We start from the raw sequence: 21,191 nt of genomic DNA, 5'->3' as shown, positions 1-21,191 counted from the left end.
ACTTGTACTTAGCACATTCATGGTGTCCCAGGGTTAAATGCTGGGACATCTGGACACTAAGGATCCTGATGTCGAGTGGTTAAGGCTGCTACCATTTACATGAAACACTGTTCCAACCTCAATTGTGTGTTCATTTGAGTTCTGGCTCCAGCAATTTGCTGATTATCCCACTCTTCGCCCTCTTTCAGCTTGAGCTGTCCTGTCTATAAAGCTTACAAGCCAAAAATGATAGTAGCCTGCCATATCACGTTTGATAACTGTAGGTCCTAGAGTAAGATGAGTATTTGTGCAGAACATATTGTCCTAGAACTGAATGTTGGCACAAAGATTCATCGTTATCCCGAGTTGGGACAGTAGCTTCTAGTTGGTTTGATCATGTTTATGTGATGCAGACTTCAATGCAGACACAAATGTAAGCACATCCATGATGCATAGGCAACTGTCCCAAGGTTGAAGGTTGGCACAAATAATGAGATTGGCATTGGTAATCCTGAGGTGAGGCAGTACCTTGCAGCTGTTTCTTCAGCACACACATGATAAAGGATGTCCTAAAGCAAAGGTTAGTTCCATTGCTATGCTTGCCAAATGTTAGTCTCATGGTGTGTAAAACAGCATTAGATAATCAAAAGAACAAGTCAGTGCTTTAGACCATACCGAGTCCACAGCCTAGACCTTAAAGAGCACATAGATGCTTTTAAATGCTGCTCTATACAGGACAGTCCACTCACAGTGTTCAATATAATAATGCACCTCTAGCTTTGTCCCATGTCAGTTTGTCCGCACCAGCAACATTCTTATGTCACCATGTTTTTTCCAAGCACATAATCCTTCTTATATAAATGAACTTTTTTTTTTCAGTGGGATGGGACCTCGAGAGTGGTACGTGAGTGAGCAGCAGCTGTATATAAATAAAACACACAAAAAAACGTCAGTCAGTGATGCATGTTTGGGGCCAGATGACAGAGATGTTACTCCATTGTCCCTGCACCAGAGGGTTTGTGGATGTAGCCAACAGAGGGCTGCGACAGGGGCAGGGTATAAATAAGACAGATGATTCATGCTTCCTATGTACGGCGTATGATGGTTAAGTGTCCCAAAGCAATAGGCTGTGAAACGTCAACTAAATTCAGCTGCTATAAAAAGCCACGCTAGTGCAGTGTCACTTTTAACTTATGTTTAGCTGATTGTGGGAAGAATGAAGTTGACCACTACTACTGTGGTGTATTCTGCCTAAAGCCCATAGCAGCTGGCAGAAGCCTCGATCACCCCTAAAGGGAATAGACTGAAGATGCTGCAGCTGTGTACCTTCAATTTTAGTACTCACTACAGATTACGGTAGTTTTTTTGATACTCACACTCGTAACTAGCTGGTCAGTATTCCATAATTTTAACTTTATTCCATTCAAGCTCATATTTTTTTTACTTGATTCTTAGATAATTATTGTAATACTCAAATTTCAAGTAAAGTCTCACTTATAAAAAAAATGTTTATTGACATCAGAAGCAATTTAAATTTAACAATAAACAAGGCTTTTTTTTTCTTACTTCTGCTATTACAGTGGTACATAAAGATCAGTAAAACAACGGTGATACGTCAATTTCTGATAACATGTCATTTAAAATAACAAACACGAAAAGGAGAAATAAAGGAACCACTCAGATTATCTAAGTATTTTTTTTTATGTGCAGTGCACTTCTAGAGCTATAGGGTATATAGTACTGTAAGCCCGCCTCACTTTACACGGTACTAGGCGGGATAGTGGTCTAATATCTACCACTGAGAAAATAAGACAGACACAATACCTGTGTAGTGTTAACTATACAAAAAAGGAGAAAAAAACTGTACAGCATAAAAACAACCGATATACACAGCCTTTTTTTTTTGTAATTTTCTTTTTTTCTTTCATTACCCCCTCCAAAGTTACTAATGTATTTCATTAAGTGACGTGTACAAGGGGGTTAAATGCTTTATAAACAAATAACCATTGGATGGCGCTCTACTCGTCATCTTCATCTTCGTCATCCTCGTCCTCGTCGTCATCATCTTCATCGTCGTCGTCGTCTTCCTTCTTCTCCATTTTGGGAGCTTTGGCCGGAGGGGCACCGCCAGTCTTGCCCTTAGCGCGGTAAGCGGCGATGTCCTGGGAAAGAATTACAAGGACAATGTGAGGAAATGACAGACAATTGATACCATAAGACTATCTGGACAACATTCAAAGCCCTGATATGAAGATGACTGATTACATTTTTTTTCCTTTGTGGCTTTAGAGAGAGAATGTTTACCTATGATATACTGTACACCTGGGCACACTAAAATGCGTGGCCAAACATCACTGTGAAGCAATGTGAAGGACCACCCATCTAAGTTGTTGCCCTGTTGGCTGGTCCGGGTGTGTCAGAGTAGTTTTTGATATTTTGATAGAGCAACTAATCACACATCCATACCTAAAAGACGGCTGCAAACTAGTTAAATGCTGCTTAACACAAATTGATCTAGACCCCAGGAAGACTAGTATCCTTGCTGGATACTAATGGGGAAACTCTTAACAAATGCAGAAAATGGATTGAGTGTACCATCTCTTTACCTTCTCATACTTCTCCTTCAGCTTAAGGGCCTTCTTCTCGTAGGGCTGCTTGTCTTCGGAGGCAGTGCCGTTCCACATCTCTCCCAGCTTTTTTGCCACATCCCCAATAGTCAGCCCTGGAGCCTCGCCCTTCACTTTAGGACGAAACTCTGAGCAAAAGATGAAGAAAGCGGATCTGCAAAAATATGAAAACAATTATTATTCATGTCACATAGGGGCACAATATAGTGTTCAGTAATCCTCCACAAGTGACTTTAAGAGCACTTAAGTGAGATCTGTAGCACTTACGGGGGTCTCTTGGGGGCATTGGGGTCCTTGAACTTCTTCTTCTTGCTGCCTTTTGGTGGGACGTAGTTCATCATTTCGCGCTCATAACGGGCCTTGTCAGTTCTGGCCATGTCCTCAAACTTGCCCTTCTCCTTGGAGGACATTGTCTAGAAGCAGAGATAGCATTACTGCAACCATTTCCACACTCTGGAGTGTGGCCCCGTTGTCAATTTAAAGAGCCCATGGGGGCTCTCATAATTTTACTCTGTTCAAAATAATTTGTAACGTTTTACTGCTAAAAATTAGAATAAAGCAATGGCTATAACAATAGCCATTTAACGTACATTTCAAACCAAATTTTGACATTTCTTCTATTTATTTGAATATACTTGTTTTATAGACAAGCCCAGGGGGTCCCCCTACAGTGCCTTTGAGGCCCCCTGAGGGCCCTGGACCCCACTTGGGAACCACTGCATTATAGTATCAGTGTTCATTTTCTAAAGTCATAATTTAAAGTACAGCTTATTTACCATTTACCGTAGCATAAACAGTGTGAATATGGACTTTACAACATTTGAACCTCATCAAGGTGACACTATACCCACCTCTGCAGGACTTCTTGATAGAGAAGACAAGGTTTTTAATCAAAAGCATCAAACATGCATTCTTCTTGCACTATATTGACTTAATTTCTGCTTTTTGTGAAATAAAGCGTCTTCTCTCAGCACACAGTAAGTGCTAAAGAATGATTGTTAAAAGAGTTGTTGTAAATTCAATATATTAATTAACCACCATTCATTGGATATGTTTTTGCAGCCGTGATACCTGTAATGAGGAAGAGGAAAGTGCGGTGGCAGTATCAGATGTGTTTGTGCCTGTTCATCGCTATCTATTTGTAATCACTCCTGGGGGAGTTCTGTTCTAGGTTTTGACCCTTCTGCTTTACACATTGGTTAAGGCAAATTCCTGTCTTCTTCAGTTTTTGACCCATTTCTGTAGTAATGATGATAATATTATACCGAGTTACAGTTTTGAGAATTACTTGTCCAGATTTAACTGCTTGTTCAAAATAATAATAATCCCGTATTAACTTCTCACCTTCCATCGCTCGGAGCATTTCTTGGAGAACTCGGCAAAGTTGACCGAAGCATCTGGGTGCTTCTTCTTATGCTCCTCCCGACAAGTTTGGACAAAGTAGGCATAGGAGGACATCTTCCCCCTCGGCTTGGTCGGGTCTTTCCCCGGCATCTTGGCAACTAGATCTATAAAAAACATATTTATGTCCATTTAATATTAATTCCATACCTACAGTGAAATTACAATTTTGATAAAATGCTTTCCAACACAACCCCCCTTTTACTGAATATGTATTTAAAGTTACCCTAAAGTATATTTATTTCAATTAAAAAGCACTATCTGGGCATATTTGAATATTAAGATTAAAGATGTTAATTGCGCCCCACTCACTACCTGCAGCTCTCCTCCCTCCATCATGGGCACCTCCTTTTACGCGTCTCCACTGACCATTAGTGAAGGCATTGTGGAAGTGTCCCGTCCTCTCTGTTGTCAAACTTGAGCCCTGCATCCCTCTAAAATAAACACACGGCCCACACTAAAAATACTTGTTTAAAATGCCTGATGGTCCATAGTCCCCTCCCATAAATCTTTAAATAAATAAATAACAAATCAAGGAGTCCACGCAAATTCAGCCTAAGTAATAAAGATAATAATTGCGTGTCTCTTTACTGCGCGCTTTTTGGTCCGCTCCCATTACCCACAATATAACTTCACTCGAGGACTGTTGCCTAAACTCAAATAAAATGCTTTGTCTAATGTTCGCAAAATGTCCGCAAAAACCTCATATTTGGCAAGAAAAGACCACTTACAAATGTTTTTATTCGTTCGTGACAATGTTTTCTTCATCAAAACAACTTTGACACAAAAAGACATAGATTCTGTAAAAACGCGTTTTTATTAAAAATGCGACACTTGTGACGAGTATTCAGGGTCATATGAGCCTCGTATGCTTCTAATAAACCTCATACTTTGATTTGAAAACTGTCCGAAAAGATTTGTGCATTGTGTAAAAACTCGTGTTTTTGCCTTTACATATTGCTGTTAAATGCTACGGTGAGTCCGGGCAAGTCTTCGTCAACCCGAGTAGTAATGGCGCATAGGCTCTCGTTGAGGGAAAGGAGGTCAACAACGACGGCAATATTTCTTCTTCCATTTTGTGAGAATGCCTTCTTCATGAAAGAAAGTCCCCCTCAAATGTCTCCTCCCGCCTCTAAGTTCGCTTTGCAACACGACAAATCTCTCCAAAACGCCCCGGACCCTGACCAAACATTTCCCCGATAGAATCCTATTGCACTAGCCGCCTTGTATAGTAATACATTGGGTCTGTACTATGTCTATGAGCGGGCTGTGCTACTGACTGGGTTTCTATGAGCTCCTAATGGCCGCTCGTCTTCATCCACTAACATGGAGAATATGGCTCCTTCTCTTTGTGTCAGCGCACAGCCATTGCACTGCATGCAATAGAGGGCAGAGCGACCGCGGCGACCACTTCATTTCAACTGCCTGTTTAAACCACTAAACAAAATCGGAAAAATCTCAAAATGGTCTCGTTGCAAAGACGAGAGCTTGAATTTTCATTTGCCGTCGTTACATTACATTGTTGAAGGTTTATTTCGCGAGAAAACCAGGTTAGAAAAAGTTGATGTGAACTGCGCCTCTGTCGCTGGGCTCCCATTTGCCTCGCTGCCTTGTTTCCTATGCGAATACAGTCAGCCATTACAGTAAAGCGCAGAATGAAGAACATTTTTTTTCGCCGACTTGTGAGATAGAATTTATAGAACAAACCCAGAACTACTCATATTTGAACACGGCCTTTGTTTTTCTGGCGTTTTGGTGATGTTTGAGGCTTTCTTTCTGAGCTGCACGCCTCCAGTCTTCACATGACAGGCATCAGCTTCGCAATGCACTGCAATGGCAATGGCTAACGGTGGGTCTTTTACCATTGTCGCTAACGGTGCAGTCCGCCAGACACTACCGAATTTTTACGCCATAACGAACGAAAGGTTTGACTCCATTTTGTGAAAACAACACGGCTGTATTATAACAAATTTTTCATATTCAGCAAAATTGTCGACATCCTCTAAAAATACAAAGAATTAATTTTTATTTCGTCAATTCTAAAGAGCGTCTAGTCCTTACTCATTGGCTGAGTAATAACCAGACCGGCTGTTTTTGTTGTTTTTCACGGTTCCACTCGGTAAAATTTTCGACAAACAATGGAAAATATTGCAGATGACCTGGATAAACTCGTTTGTAGCGTATCTTTGAATGTTACCGTCGTTCTCGCAATTTCAGACACTTCTAAATTATACTTACCTAGAGACTGTGGCTGGATCTCAATGCTCTGCAATGGCTGTGTGAGGAACACGGGCGATACGCAGTGTCTTCAGTCTTCAGCTCACTAACATTACTCTCAGCGGAGAGCGCACGCCATTGGCCGCAGCCCGGTGTGCAGCTCCGGCCATTGGACCGGAGCTTTTCATTGTCCTAATAGAAGACGACGGCTGGTTCGCTGGGCTTTGTGAAACGTCACTGAAGTTTTCCGCGGCGGGCGTATACAAAAATGTTTCAGTGGGAGCATGCTGGAGCTCAGAGTAGTGTAGTGTGCTTGCCATAGTATTGAATTCACTACGTTGAGCACAGTGTACAGTAGTAGGCGAGTTAAATGAATGAGCGGACGAGGAGCGCGTGTGGCCACAGACCCAGGCAGCTGTGAGACCTGGCGCAGGGGTGTCAGGCGGGCTCAAACCCTCTTCCTCAACAATCACTATTGTGCATTACCTTCAATACACGTAAGCCTATTTGCAAAATTACCACGAAACTGCACGCGCGGTTTTTGACGTTTTAAAGACCTGACGCGCACATAGCTCTTCCATAGCAAACAAATGCTCACCGGATATCACATAATAACAATTTATCATAGATGTGGGATTAAAACACAATAGCAATGCATACACAGCCTTGTCTTCAATTTCAATATAGACATATTTTTTTATTAATTGACGGTTAATTAATTAAGAAAGACTGTATAATATTTGTTTGAATATATCATGTTTTAGCCTTATTTGAACCAAAATTAGCACATGCACTGATTTGAACTACAGCCAAATATTCAAATACACTCACACTACAGTAACCTGATGACAGGCAGCATACATGTATGATGTCTCTAATCTTTGTATACAAAGGGAATAAACATCACATTTAACAAAAACGATTTAAACATAAAAAACAAACAATTAAACCTTTATATTTATTACAATGTACGAATAAATGATTCATATTACTACACTAGTAGAATATAACATCTCTAATATCAGGGCCAAAAGAGCAAATCATTTAGAAGCTGTAATATTATTTTATTTTACACTATTTGAAAACAAAACAATGTTTACTTACTTTTTTTATTCAGGTTCTAATCAAAGCAGCCTGTAACAGCTAAAACTAAGCCTTTGCAAGACGCCTACCCACACAGAAGTGTAGGCTACCTTTTTATTAACAATGTAATGTCAATTTAAGGCAGTCCGTGTCACACCATAACAACCGTGGACTCAGATGATATTAATAAATGTGTTAATGTATTCATAAGGGTTTGTTAAAATTAGAGAGGCACCATTACTACAGAAACTTCAGTATGAGTACATATGTGCATAAGTTCAGTATTTGAGGAATATTTTGTATTTCATAAATCCTGCATATTTCTTATTAATATTTAAATGGAGCTTGCTTGTGGTACAAGGATTGTTGCAGATGAGGCTGAAGGATGTTTGCATCACTTCATTGCTGTCATTGTCCTACATCTGCTGCTGCTATGCATTATGTGAGTAGACGGGACCTGTAAAGGACACACCATGTGTTAAGAGTTTCATGTCTATTTTTCATCACGTAACATCAAACATGTGCGTTATGATGGCAAATTATGTGAGTCAATTAAATGTTTATGACACTGTCACAGCTTCATTAGATAATAGTATTTCTAAACTAAGTATTGACTATATGTTATAGGTTTTAGGTGTCTGTGGCAATACTATAAATATTTTATACAGCCTTTTTCAACCCAAGCCTTCACAATGTAAGCTGGCCCCATATAGCGCCACCACTAGGTTGATTTGGCTATTGCAGTGAAGTCTTTTTTTTTTCTTTCTTTTTTTAAGAATAGGCGGTAGCCAAGAGAGAGGCTTTATGAAAATTGTCTTTACTGTACAGAGCTCTCACTTATTTAAAAGCCAATTGAAGGCAGCACCACTTTTTCTAATTTAAAAGTCTTGCTTGACTGCTTGATGTGGAGGCAAGCAGAGTACTACGAGGCTCATTTGCAAAATGTAATCTAATGCATTCTTACAGTTGTATGTCCTACGTGCTGTGGGCAAGCCCCATGATATCAAGTGCATCCAATTAAATACACATATATAATAAAAGGGACTGTAGTATGCTAAAGTAGAAACAAAGGGAAATGGCTGACAGAATATTTTCTTATCCCTGATTAAAAATGGGCCGGGTGAAGTTATCCAAATGCCAATCACAGCCCAGACGCTGGCCACACGTCTGATGCTGTTGTCTCTTTTGCATCAGGAGATGCCACAGCAGAAACCATAGCTGCTCCTCGAGAGGCTCGCAGACGGCCAGTTTATGCATTCTAATGAGAGCTCCCTGGGAAAAATATGCAAATTCATTTTGTCATCAGGAGGAAAATAGAGGACAGGAGAGGAGCAGATAAGGAGGGGCTTCTGGGAGGAGGGCACACGCAGGAGGCGGGATCGAGTGGAAGAGAAAAGGAGACATGTGCACGTACGTCTGTGAATATGAGCGCGACTGGGTGGGGGTGTACAAAGACAGGAGGTGTGAAAGCTGTGTGTAGTACCAATGTGAGTGACATATGTAACCCCCATCCCTCCCCCTCCAACAGCTCCACCCTTAAACTGGGGCTTCAAAAAAATAACTGGAAAGGCTTAAATGAATTAAGTCTGCCAAATGAAAGGAAAATAATGTCCAACTATAGTTGTATATTTGATCATCGCTGGACACCGAATGTCTTGTGGTTGTGAGAGTAATGCAGCTTAAACTACACTATAGACTTTATTACTTTTTTTCTTGATAAAGTATTAATAAAGATCTTTATTTTTATTGTTAATCATTTGTAATTTGTTTTTAGAAAATATTACTCTTCAGTAGATTGAGAGTTAAAAATAAAGATGTAAATGCAAAGTAAATTAATTAAATAATTAATTAATTAATTTAATTAATTATTGCCTTTGCATTAATCAGATAGTGTTACAAAGGGGAGCATTTCTAATGGCTTAGTTCAATGATCTGATAGTTTAGAAGAGTAAGAGTAAGACCTCACCTGTAAAACACACTAAATATGTCCGTACCATTAGCCAGTATCTCTGTGTAAAGCCATTTCATCCTTTTTACACAGTCATGGCTGGTGCCACCTACATGAACAATAGCAGCGTTCTTGCACTTCACTCCAAGATCGAGAGGAGGCAGCATCGGTGGCGGAACCTTTGAGTGTGAGAGGAGTGTTTCTGGGGAAGACCAAACAAGTGGCACCATTACCGGCGGAAAAGAGACGATTTTCACACGAACTGAATGAACGGCGCACATGGATCTAACCTGAGTTTGGGGCAAGCGGAGATAATTTACCCTTGTATTGTACGTAATACAGAGCAGTTGCAAGGATTATGTGAATCTTCGGTTTTGGTAAGTATCGATTTATTCATTAAAAGCCTCCCTAACATAACAAGCGAATCCCCACGCGGAAGCGTCTCTTCATCGAAGCTAAAGCTGCTCGAGCTCATAGTTGTTCTAATACAGTCGGCTGCTTCATCCATTTAACTTATTGTAGTTCCACGTTAAAGGTAAATGGTCCACTTACGTTAGGCACTCATAAGCGCTCTACCTCATTATAATATATAATGGATTAGTTTGGAAGAGTAAGTTATATGTGAGAGACATGTTTAGTTTTAAGTTTTAAATTGTATGTTTGTCATTCTGTTTCGTCACAGTGCTAACTTTATTTCTTCTTTGCTATTCTTCAACGTCTCTTTGATGGTCTGTCAAAAATAGTCATTTACATAAATCTAGTGTCAGTTGCTCCCACGTGTGTACCTGCAACTAGGGCTCCACGACATAGAAGTAGTTTGCGATATGCGATACAGCGGTGCAATATTGCGATAACGATATTATAATATTTTACCTAACCAGTTCAACACAATATGTTGCATTCTAGTTAAACACGCATGAATCACAAGCCTTTCAGCTAGCAGCATCAAAACACATTTATAATAATAATAATGCATCTGTTTTATATAGCGCTTTTCTAGACACTCAACGACGCTTTACATTGCATTATTCTTTCATTCCATACTTTTACATAAATTTACCTACATTTGAAAATTAAAACTGAACTTTTACACATTTTTAAGTTGTGTTCATTGTTTCCGAGTTTGTGGAAAATGTGTCGCTTTCAGTCAAATGAAGGCTTTAGTGATGTTGCGCTATATTGTGCAGCCCTCCCTACAACAATCCCATCACTGCGTCCTCAGTTGAGTTGTTTATTTGAGGAGGTGTTATTGATTTTGTAATATGTCCTGAAAAACTTCCTTCAGTAACATTTGTGATTTGCATTTCCTTGCAGCTCTGTTGGTGGTGAGCCGGGTGACATGGTAATATTCACAGATTGGTGTCTATCTCTCGTGATCCCAAGAAGCGCCTGTGGTTTGCCAATGACTGGCGAAGACACTGGTTTGGAGGCTGTGGCCTCACCCATGGCGGGGTATTTGGGAAAAGTCAGTACAATTCTAGCATCCTCTCCTGTTGTCACTTGCGCAAAGCTGAATTATATTTGAAAAGCACTGTAAAAGAGCAGTCCCAAATTAAATTATTTACAACTTGGACAAAACGGAAATCTTTGGTAAAAGGCGAAAGGTTTGGGCTTCATGGCCCGTGTGTGTTTGTGTGCTGATGCTGATGTTTGTGTTAAAGTATTTTTGTCTATACAGAGTTGAGAAAATTCATTAGACAATTCAGGGTAAGCTAGACTTTTAGTAAGTTTTTTTTCCTATAGTGTGAAGACAGTGATTCACATAATGGTTTTAGTTAAGTCTGTGGCGATCGTTTTGTTTTGGCTGTGATCCACGCTGACTTTTTCTATTCACTTCCAGTTTACTTATTCTTCTCTGTTTCTTTAAGATCCAGGATAGAGCTGCCTCTCTCGACTACTGCCCCTGGTGCAGTTCAAATGGACTGACCTGTCCACTGCGCTCCTATCACATGAACTTGGAAGAGTCGATCACGCTCTGCACAAACCCACAGGCAGGTCCCATTTTACTGTAGATTTGTAATTTTCTACTTTTTGGTTGCATCTAATCAACATCTGTTTAATTACAGTGCCTGTTCCCATTGGTTAGCCGGCCCCTGGAGGATGTTTTGACCCGTTTGGTGCCTGTGGAACCAGCTAATGAGAACAAAAGGAAAAGTCCCCTTACAATTGAGGCCCATCAACCAAGTACCCCCTCACCAAAACGCCTGCGATTAAACAAACAGGACGGCCCTAGGTCACCAATCAATGTTCCCAGTGATGTACACAATATTGTAAATCATTGTAATGGACAATCTGCAGAAGTTCACAGAGAGAATGTAAATGGTATAGGTGGACCAGACACAAATCAGTCCAAAGAGGAAGACAATATTCTTGGTAAGGACCTAGATGCCTCTGCTTCTGCAGACGCTCAAAATGTTCCCATCACACTGGAGACTGGCGTACAAGACTGTCCAAAATCTTCAACTACTGACAACAAGCAAGAGCTTTGTTCAAAAGATGAGCGACTACATGAAGACCATTGTTACACAAGCTCTGTAAAACTGGATAAAGACTGCAGTTTACCAGATGGGGGTGTACTACCAAATAAAAATACTTCACTACCAGAACGGACTGAAGACAGGGGAAGAACCAAGCCCATCCTACCAAGTGAGGATGCTTTGTTTTTGGATGAAGCTTTCCAGTCAGAGGCTGAGCACATGTCATCTACAGAAACAAACATTGAGGAGCATGTGCCAGCCCCCACTGAGCTTTTCTGGAGAAATGTGGATAAACTCTGCTGGCTGGACTCGCTGCTTGTGGCTTTAGTAAACTTCAAAAGCCTGAGACTTCAAAAGCCTAAAGAAGATTCAGAACAATCTCCAATATGGACACTACTGACGAGATATGATGAGGCCTGTGCTGCTATTCAGAGTCAACAACGGACTGACAAAGGTAAGAAGCTATTTATACAAGTAAAACAATGACATGCACCTTCACAATAGGGTCAGTCCATCTCAGATCACCCCAAAAAATAGCATTTTTAAACCCCACCCTCTCCAATTTTTGTGAAATTTGGCATATATGTAATCCATGGCCAGAAAAGCCAGAATTTCAAATTTTAAACTAATCAGACCAACGGTTTTCGAGATATTACATTCTAAATTGTTCACTTTTTCACGAAAAAGGGCATGGCCGCCTACTTTCAAATTGTTGTAACTCAGCAACCACTGGTCCGATTTTCAAGAAACAGGTATGTCTGTAAAGGGGAGACCACGAGGAATCTAAATGTGACATGTGTTCGTTTATTTTGGTATTTTTTAGGTGGATTACCTTTGTACTTATATTTTGACCTTGAAATTCACCCTGTAACTCAGCAACCACTGGTCCGATTTTCGGACCAGTGGTTGCTGGGTTACAGCAATTTGAAAGTAGGCGGCCATGCCCTTTTTCGCGAAAAAGTGAACAATTTAGAATGCAATATCTCGAAAGCCGTTGGTCCGATTAGTTTAAAATTTGAAGTGTTGGCTTTTCTGGCCATGGATTACATATATAACAAATTTCACAAAAATTGAAGAGGGTGGGGTTTAACTCATCGGGTGAACTGAGATGGACTGACCCAATATCATCTAAATTGTTATGGCAGTATTGGGTATTATCACAACAAGCTACAAAGCATCACAAAATCCCTAAGATTTTCCATCTGACAATTTTTTTCCCCTGACACAGCATGAAACAAATCCATAGGTGAATACAGAGTTTAAAAATGTTAAAACTAAGCATTTTCCTCCCCCTACATGTTCCAGCCATGTCCTAATGTGTAGGATGAGCTCAGACCTGTTCACCACAACTGCCTCTAAAGTCCTGCACTGTCACTCAAAAAGGTGTTAATTCGGGTCCGAAGTGCCGTCATGCACGAGTTTGATATAGAACCTGCAGTTACGCGTAAGACCTGAGGTGGCAGTAGTGAGTATAAAAATGAACAACGTGCATCTAGCCCCTTTAAAGCCACAACGTGTATAATTTTGCCCAATAAATAAAATTGAAATTCAATCATTTATTTTATGACGGATATTTTCATAATTGAAAAATACCTCAGAAATGTACAAACAAACATTTATGAGGCTCACCCCTTCTAAGATATAACTGCAAACTGAGTGGGTACGTCTCCAGCTCGTCTCCATGGAGATGTGACGAAAGTCAGTAGAATTTGAGATTTAAACAGGTTAGTTTCTCATCCAAGTCCATTCTTTTATTACACACTGCAGTAACAGCATTATCTGTGTCATTAGGAGCTTGTTTTGTTTTGCCACAACAGTATAGTCCAAAATGTTACGCAGTGTACCTTTAAGTATATTTGTAAAGTTTTGTTTTGACGTTTGATGAAGAAATAAAATGTTTATATATATGTTTAAATACACTGGAACATACTGTTTTGAAAAAAAGTTCATTAAAGATTGCAATAATATTTTTTTTAGTGCAATATTCAGGCCGGTTATCAAATATGGCATTGTGTAACCTTTAATTGAACTATGACGTGGGAAATCTTTCAGTAAACATAATGTAACTTGTTTGACTTGCACTCTTTTATATAGTGTTTTCTTAGGATATTATTTTAGGAGCTGCGATTGGCCACGCAACATATAATTGTTACATTTCATTTGTCTAGATGGATGCTTGAAGGTCCCATATCCTGTACTGCGCAAAATCAACGAAGACTTTGAAGCTCACCGGATGTCAGTCTTCAATCTTCTACAGCCAAAGCTTCACTGTAAACTCGGTAAGATTAAGTTCTTCAGGTGATAATTTGTAAACAAAGTTAAAGGAAAGTTGCAGAAACAGATCATTTGAATTTGCTGTCCAATTTTAAACTGCTTTGTCAACGATGCTGAAATATTTTAAATATGTTTAAACTTTCAGGTCAAAATGAAAGTCCAGTTTTTGCTCTGCCACTTTTGGTGAAGATGGATTCCTGGTTGGAGCCACTTTTTCAGTCCACATTTGACTGGGATTTCACATGCACTAAATGTAAAAGTAGCACAAAACAGAAGTGAGTATGATTTCTAATGTGATTTCAACAAAACCATTTTGGAACAAGTTTAAATCATATTTCATATAATTCAAAGTTACAACTACTTATATTATAAATTGCTGGTTTGATTGATTGAATAAATTATGCATTTTTATAATCTATTCCTTGTTACTACAGTGTTGTGAAGACACTTCCCACCTTCACGAACATTGTACCTGATTGGCATCCACTCAGAGCAGTTCACTTGGCCCCCTGCAACAACTGCCACAGGAAAAACCAGAGGCGGAAAATGGTGCTTCAGGGGTGAGTTTGGACTATATATATATAGATATAGATATATAGATATATAGATATATATACACTGCTCACAAAAACTTAGGGCACACTCAAAAAACACATCCTAGATGTCAATCAATTCGATTTTTTGGATGAAAATCTTTATTCATAGTGTAGGGCAATGTGTTGAGAACAAAATAACATAAGAATGATAAATGGAAATCAAATTCTCAGCCCCTGGAGGTCTGGATCCAAAATCATAGTCAAAATCAAAGTGACAAATCAGGTCACTGGTTGATCCAAATTCTGTAGAAACTCCTCAAAACGAGTCTGTATCATCCTCAGTAGTGTGTGTGGCCTCCACGTGCCTGAATGCACTCCCTACAACGCCTGGGCATGCTCCTGATGAGACCACGGATGTCCTCCTGAGGGATCTCCTCCCAGACCTGGATTAGAGCATCAGTCAGCTCCTGGACAGTCTGTGGTGCGACGTGGCATTGATTGATGGATGGACCGAGAGATGATGTCCCAGATGTGCTCTATTGGATTTAAGTCTGGGGAACGGGCAGGCCAGTTCATAACATCAATACCTTCATCATGCAGGAACTGCTGACACACTCTTGCCACATGTGGCCTGGCATTATCAGGCATCAGAAGGAACCCAGGGCCCACAGCACCAGCATATGGTCTTACAATATGTCTGAGGATCTCATCCCGGTCCCCAATGCCAGTCAGGGAACCTCTGGCTAGCACATGGAGGGCTGTGCGGCCCTCCAATGAAATGCCTCCCCAGACCATCACTGACCCACCACCAAACCGGTCATGCTGGATGATGTTGCATCAGCAGAACGTTCTCCAGGGCGTCTCCAGACTCTGTCACGTCTGTCACATGTGCTCAGGGTGAACCTGCTCTCATCCGTGAAGAGCACAGGGCACCTTTGGCCAATCTGCCAATCGCTGTGTTCTCGGGCAAATGCCAATCGGGCTGCACGGTGTTGGGCAGTAAGCACCGGCCCAACTTGTGGACGTCGGGCCCTCATACCACCCTCATGGAGTCGGTTTCTGACCGTTTGAGGACCAACATGCACATTTGTGGCCCTCTGGAGGTCATTTTGTAGGGCTCGGGCAGTGCTTCTCCGGTTTCTCTGTGCACAAATGAGCAGATAGCGGTCCTGCTGCTGGGTTGTTGACCTCGGTTGGCCCCCCCCAGGTCTCCTGGTGTACTGTCCTGTCTCCTGGTATCTCCTCCATGCTCTGGACACTGCGCTGGGAGACCGTAAACCTTCTTGCCACAGCACGAATGGACGTGCCATTTTGGATGAGCATCACTCCCTGAGCAGCTTCTGTGGGTTGTAGATGCTCCTCATGATACCTCTAGTGGTGAGAACACTGGACAAATGCAAAAGTGTTCCAAAAATACGGTACAAAGGTTGAAGACAGGAAAATGGTCTGTGGTCACCACCTGCAAAACCATTCCTTTTTTGGAGTGATCTTGCTAATTGCCGCTCATTTCCACCTGTTGTCTGTTTAATTTCCACAACACTGAGTGAAATTGATTCACAATAAGCGTGGCTTCCTAACTGGACAGTCTGATATCCCAGAAATTTGATTGACTTGGAGTTACATTGTTTTTTGAGTGTGCCCTAAGTTTTTGTGAGCAGTGTATATAGATATATATAGATATATATATGTATATATATTTTTTAATCTGTGCGTTTTAAAAATGCTAATTTGTTGACTTTCACCATTTTTAAGTATGTTTTTAATTTTTCACCCACCAGAGTTCCTCCTGTGTTTGCCCTGCACTTTGTTGAGGGACTTCCTGACAACAACATCCACATCTACAGCTTCAGCTTCAATAATAAGCACTACTCAGTCACAGCCATCATTCAGTACAACAGTCAAAGCAAACACTTCGTCACCTGGGCTCACAGATCTGATGGTAAGTGTATGTTATTTTCACTAGTCAACAATTAGCCATGCACAATTGGCAAAGAAAATGCCTCCATCGCTCCCTAATACTTAAATTTTCATGACATGCGAGTCATTTTGAGGTGCCCGTGTTGCCCTTTGTTATTCCAGGTCTTGAAAAGTCTTATATTTTACAATGCAAAGGGTGCAGGAACTTTCATTTATTATGAAGTTGTGGCATTTTTATGTCAATCATTGTGGTAAATTTGGCAAATTACTTGGACTCGACTGAGACACTTGACAGAGATCCTAGTTGCAGCGAGAGGAGGCTCACTCTGCAACTAGCGTTCCAAAATATCATACTATGCCTGATGTCTGTCTCAGCTTGTCTTTGGTCATACGATGGTTCCATGCATCACTGCGATCTAAGATTTTCTCCACAACGTCAGACGTCCAAAATCACGCGGTGCACACCTGGCTTAAAGGAATAGGCCACCGTTTTTACATACTAAGATATGTTCTTACCTAACCTTAGTCGAGTTAATATATACCAGTCTGGTCTTTGTCCGTGCGCTCTGTCACGCAAACGGAGCACATACGCAGCCTCTCTCACGTGTCATATAGCTCACGATAGAAGCTACCAAGCTCTTCCACGTGTTCCCTATTTAAATAAAGTTACGTGAAGTGTTTTCATGCGAAGTATATTTACACAAAAATGTAGCATGTCGATTTTATAAGCAGATAAAAAGGGGTTCTATATTGTGAGGCGTAATGATACAGGAGCACAACGTCCGCGCGGTAACTCCTAAAGACTTCCCCCCCGCTCACTTCCATCAATAGAAGCTGCGTGACTTGTAGAGAGCTAGCAGAGAACAGTTGAGGAAGCGTGGATGACTTGTGAACAATGCCTTTTACGTGCATCGTGCCGGGCTGTGATAACAAGCAGAAAGTATATAGTGTAGTAATTTCCAACTCACCCCGGACGATGACACAGGACTCAGGACCTCTACCATGAGGTAGGAATGCGCGAGCACTTTCCGAAAATATATTTTCTGCTTGTTGTAAAAGGCTCTCTACAAGTCACGCAGCTTCTATTGACGGAAGTGAGCGGGGGAAGTCTTTAGGAGTTACTGCACGGACATTGTGCTCCTGTATCATTACACTATAGTATATAGTACACAATATAGTACCCCTTTTTATCTGCTTATAAAATCGACATGCTACATTTCTGTGTAAATATACTTTGCATGAAAACACTTCACGTAACTTTATTTAAATAGGGAACACGTGGAAGAGCTTGGTAGCTTCTATCGTGAGCTTTTTTGGAGCTATATGACATGTGGGAGAGGCTGCGTATTTGCTCCGTTTGCGTGACAGAGCGCACGGACAAAGACCAGACGGGTATATATTAACTCGACTAAGGGTAGGTAATAACATATCTTAGTATGTAAAAACGGTGGCCTATTCCTTTAAGACTCAAAGTTTATACCAGTACCAAAATATTTTACAGGACATTTTCTTCAAAAATCAAAATTCTTTGCACCAACTCTGTTTTATTGTTGTGAAAGGTCCAGTGTCTGTTACCTGTCCGCAACAAGCTTATTTATATGCCTCATTTTAATTTTGTCCTGTGTTGCAGGGTCGTGGGTGGAATTGGATGATTTGAAACATCCTCACTGTAAATCCTATAAGACTCTCCCGGTTCCAGGTCAGGAAATCCACATCGTATTTTGGGAAGGGAAGGAGGAACCGCGCCAAGAGTCAAGGGCCTGTTCTCCGTCTACCACCTTCACCGAATCTTCCCCATCTGTAAACCACATCACACACAGTGTAACGGATTCTGATGCATTAGGAGAGTTGCTTCAGTGCTCTCCAGGCCGGTCGCTACTAAATCCCGAAAATGATTCCGATATTATGGATGTCTTCTCTGAACAGGCCACTACAGTACTACCATGGCCTGACACCTCTATTGGCTCTACTACCCTACTAGAGGCCTTCGAAGGGTTAACGCACAATGACATTGTAACTCTTACATTAACTGATATTAACAACGATACTGAAAATCCAAATGATGGCCAAATCGAACAATCAAATGACTTAAAAAGTCAAGATTTGAAGGATGTATTACACAAAGCCATTGAAGACACGCCTGCCCCAGACAGTTCATCCACCTCTGGGGCAAAAGAAAAGCCTAAGGAACTTTCTCTGGCATCTGACCCAGAAGACAATTTGTCAGATGAGCCAGCTTTGGACTTTTTGTCTAAAAAAGGGCTTAAGAAGGAAAAAGCAGCAGCAACTAAAGGGGCCAAAACGACAAAACTTGGCAATCCAACAAGAGAAGTTGCTGAAAATACTTCCTGTTATCCGGTTGAAAGTGAGTCCACTCCTACTGCAAGCTCAACGCCATCCTCTCCCGTCTCCTCCACTATCTCTACCCCTCAAAATGTCTCTCCGAAAGTCCCACAATCTCCTCCTGTGGTCGAACAGCAGAAAAAAGGCTGGTCCCACCTGTTCAAGCGTTCAATGGGACACATACAAACCATAACATCCAAATCGAATTTTATTCAAAAACCAGTCACCCAAGAGCCTCCTGGTCTTATCCACTCCACGCCAAGACCTGCTGTCCCGGCTAAAGCTGTGCCTAAACCCGTGCTTAAGAAAGAGGAGAAAGCAGGTCTACCTTTGAAGGCAGCAGAGATGTATGGAGCCTTTGGATCAAAGAACTCGAAAACGCAGTCACCTGTTCAAAAACCTCTTTTGAGTAAAGCAGTGCTGAACAATTCAATCAATACATCTAGTGTAGGACACGCGTATGACATATCATTAACGAAAACTAAAATGTCAAAAATGCCTGCTGGACTGAGTGAAACTGAAGCACTCAGGTACAAACTACTGAAGAAACTCAAAGCCAAGAAAAAAAAACTAGCAAAACTGAACAAAATGTTGGGACAGCCGGGAGACGCCAGCTTCAAACCGGATAGCACCAACATGAATTCACCAAATACAGTTACCTCCAGCACTTTGGACGATGAGTTTTTCTCTGATCTTCTCTCACCGGCTACAACTATAACAAGTACCTTATCACCGGACAGCACGGACTTCTTGGAGATGTTGGCAAACGGACAAGAAATGGCTATTGTTGAAGACGTGCCATCAAATACACTTGCACAGCAGTCTATAGTGGCAGAGACAGCTGACTTGCTGGATGAATTCATGTCTCAAGCCGTAGCCGAAAGACCGACAGAGATGGAGGCGGAGGCGCTCAGTGCTTTAGATTTGTTCCTTTAAACTGGGGTCTATCCAGTGCGACAGAAGTGGGCAAACGTTTTAACTTATTACTTGAGCCCTGTCTGCAAATGTGTTTTTGCAATTACAGTCTAAAATTGGATTAAATCACAGAAGATGAGGGATTTTGGAAATACCTATTTTTTTCTGTCAAATTCTGAGAAATGATTTGCTATCCTAACACGAGAATCACTTGTATTTCAGAGCATGTTTGTAGGGGAGAGAACTAAAGGGATTGCAGGTTTTCTATGCAAGACCCCATGGAGACAGAAGATCAAGTTCTCTCCTGAGGATATTACAAATACAGCTTTTGCGATTTTCCAACAATGTGCAAATAAACCTGCAGCCCTGCCTACATGCCCTACTAAAACAATTAAAATAATTATTACATTTGAAGATAGATTACACCTCACAGATTTACTAATTAAAGCACAAGTGCAATTTTATAGTGGCTCAAAAGGTAAGACAGAGCATCTGTCCACTGGAGTTTATGTACCAAATTAATCTTCTGGCCATCACTTGGTACTACAAAACAATAATCATAAAATGAATTCCCAGTAGTTGGTAATACAAAATTACAACCTACAGACTATTACGCAGCCTTCAAACCCTAACATTCTTCATACAGATTGAGGTGGTTTCATCAATATTACTTTACTTTCTGAATAGCAGCTTATTCAAACTTATTCAAACAACTACCTCATGTTTTATGATGGCATGAATTACTTTGGACGTTTCATTGCAACTTTCTAATGCTTTTGGTGTCGAATAAGGTGGTCGCAAAATCTTGCATCTATTTCCCTGGTTTAAAACATTTAACGGATTACAAAAGTCTGTAGTATTGGTTGAGACCAGCAGCCAGTTTAATTTATTTCTACGGCAGTTTACAATGTAGTTTGTATTCAGTCTTTTGTTGTTATATTTTGCACTTTGAAAATGGTATATTGTAGTTATTTTGTATTATGTTTACAGCCTCAAGTGTTGGTTTGCTCCTGTAGATGTCGCTTGAAAAGCCATCTTTATTTGGCTCTAATTGTACACAATATTAATATTCCACTTTGTAAGTTATTTGAAATTGGTCAACTTCTGCAATGACTAGAATCTTGTTTTTGTTTTTTTCATTAAAAAATAGAATTGCTATTTAAATAAAGATCATCATCTACTATTTTGACTTGAATTTTCATTCAATTATTAATGGTAACGTATTTATGAGGATAAGGGATACTGTTGTGACGGTGACGGTGACAGTGACATTCCTACTTCAAAAGTAGTTTCCTGTCAAGGCACCTTTGTTAGAATAAAGTTCAAATGTAGGGTGGATTTATGACCTCAAACTTGTAATAATGATGGTCCATAATTAATATTCCATACCAGTCAGGTGTCAGGAGATGAAAGTGTTTCTATTTTATAGGCAACAAGGGATTGCCGTTTATGTAAGAAAGCTGAACACATTTCA

At 40.6% G+C, this 21,191-nt stretch overlaps 2 protein-coding genes across 2 annotated transcripts; one reads left to right on the top strand and one right to left on the bottom strand.

Moving 5' to 3' along the window:
• Window positions 1-1,467: 1,467 nt before the first annotated feature.
• Window positions 1,468-6,405, bottom strand: hmgb1a (high mobility group box 1a). The gene is made up of 5 exons (XM_079566643.1): window positions 6,246-6,405; window positions 3,951-4,114; window positions 2,874-3,019; window positions 2,586-2,760; window positions 1,468-2,141 (listed from the first exon to the last, which is right to left on the bottom strand). Exons 2-5 carry the CDS (start codon window positions 4,098-4,100, stop codon window positions 1,998-2,000), a joined length of 615 nt encoding a protein of 204 aa, XP_079422769.1. The 5' UTR covers window positions 4,101-4,114; window positions 6,246-6,405; the 3' UTR covers window positions 1,468-1,997.
• Window positions 4,880-20,319, top strand: uspl1 (ubiquitin specific peptidase like 1). Its single transcript, XM_079566645.1, has 10 exons — window positions 4,880-5,856; window positions 9,349-9,632; window positions 10,570-10,720; window positions 11,124-11,246; window positions 11,322-12,186; window positions 13,901-14,011; window positions 14,152-14,281; window positions 14,441-14,566; window positions 16,321-16,481; window positions 18,090-20,319. The coding sequence occupies exons 3-10, from the start codon at window positions 10,595-10,597 to the stop codon at window positions 19,736-19,738; spliced, it is 3,291 nt and encodes a 1,096-aa protein (XP_079422771.1). The 5' UTR covers window positions 4,880-5,856; window positions 9,349-9,632; window positions 10,570-10,594; the 3' UTR covers window positions 19,739-20,319.
• The last annotated feature ends 872 nt before the right edge of the window (window positions 20,320-21,191 follow it).

Source organism: Gobius niger (assembly GCF_951799975.1).
Source record: "Gobius niger genome assembly, chromosome: 11".
Classification (NCBI taxonomy): domain Eukaryota; kingdom Metazoa; phylum Chordata; class Actinopteri; order Gobiiformes; family Gobiidae; genus Gobius; species Gobius niger.
This window is presented reverse-complemented; position numbering and strand designations above follow the sequence as displayed.

Bases quoted from the DNA above. Each gene is read 5' to 3' on its own strand.
- hmgb1a (XM_079566643.1), bottom strand. From the start codon at position 4,100: ATGCCGGGGAAAGACCCGACCAAGCCGAGGGGGAAGATGTCCTCCTAT. The intron at 3,020-3,950 runs GTGAGAAGTTAA...CTCTGCTTCTAG, and splicing joins AATGCTCCGAGCGATGGAAG to ACAATGTCCTCCAAGGAGAA. The intron at 2,142-2,585 runs GTAAAGAGATGG...ATTCTTTCCCAG, and splicing joins TGAAGGAGAAGTATGAGAAG to GACATCGCCGCTTACCGCGC.
- uspl1 (XM_079566645.1), top strand. From the start codon at position 10,595: ATGGTAATATTCACAGATTGGTGTCTATCTCTCGTGATCCCAAGAAGC. The intron at 14,567-16,320 runs GTGAGTTTGGAC...TTCACCCACCAG, and splicing joins CGGAAAATGGTGCTTCAGGG to AGTTCCTCCTGTGTTTGCCC. The intron at 16,482-18,089 runs GTAAGTGTATGT...CCTGTGTTGCAG, and splicing joins CTGGGCTCACAGATCTGATG to GGTCGTGGGTGGAATTGGAT.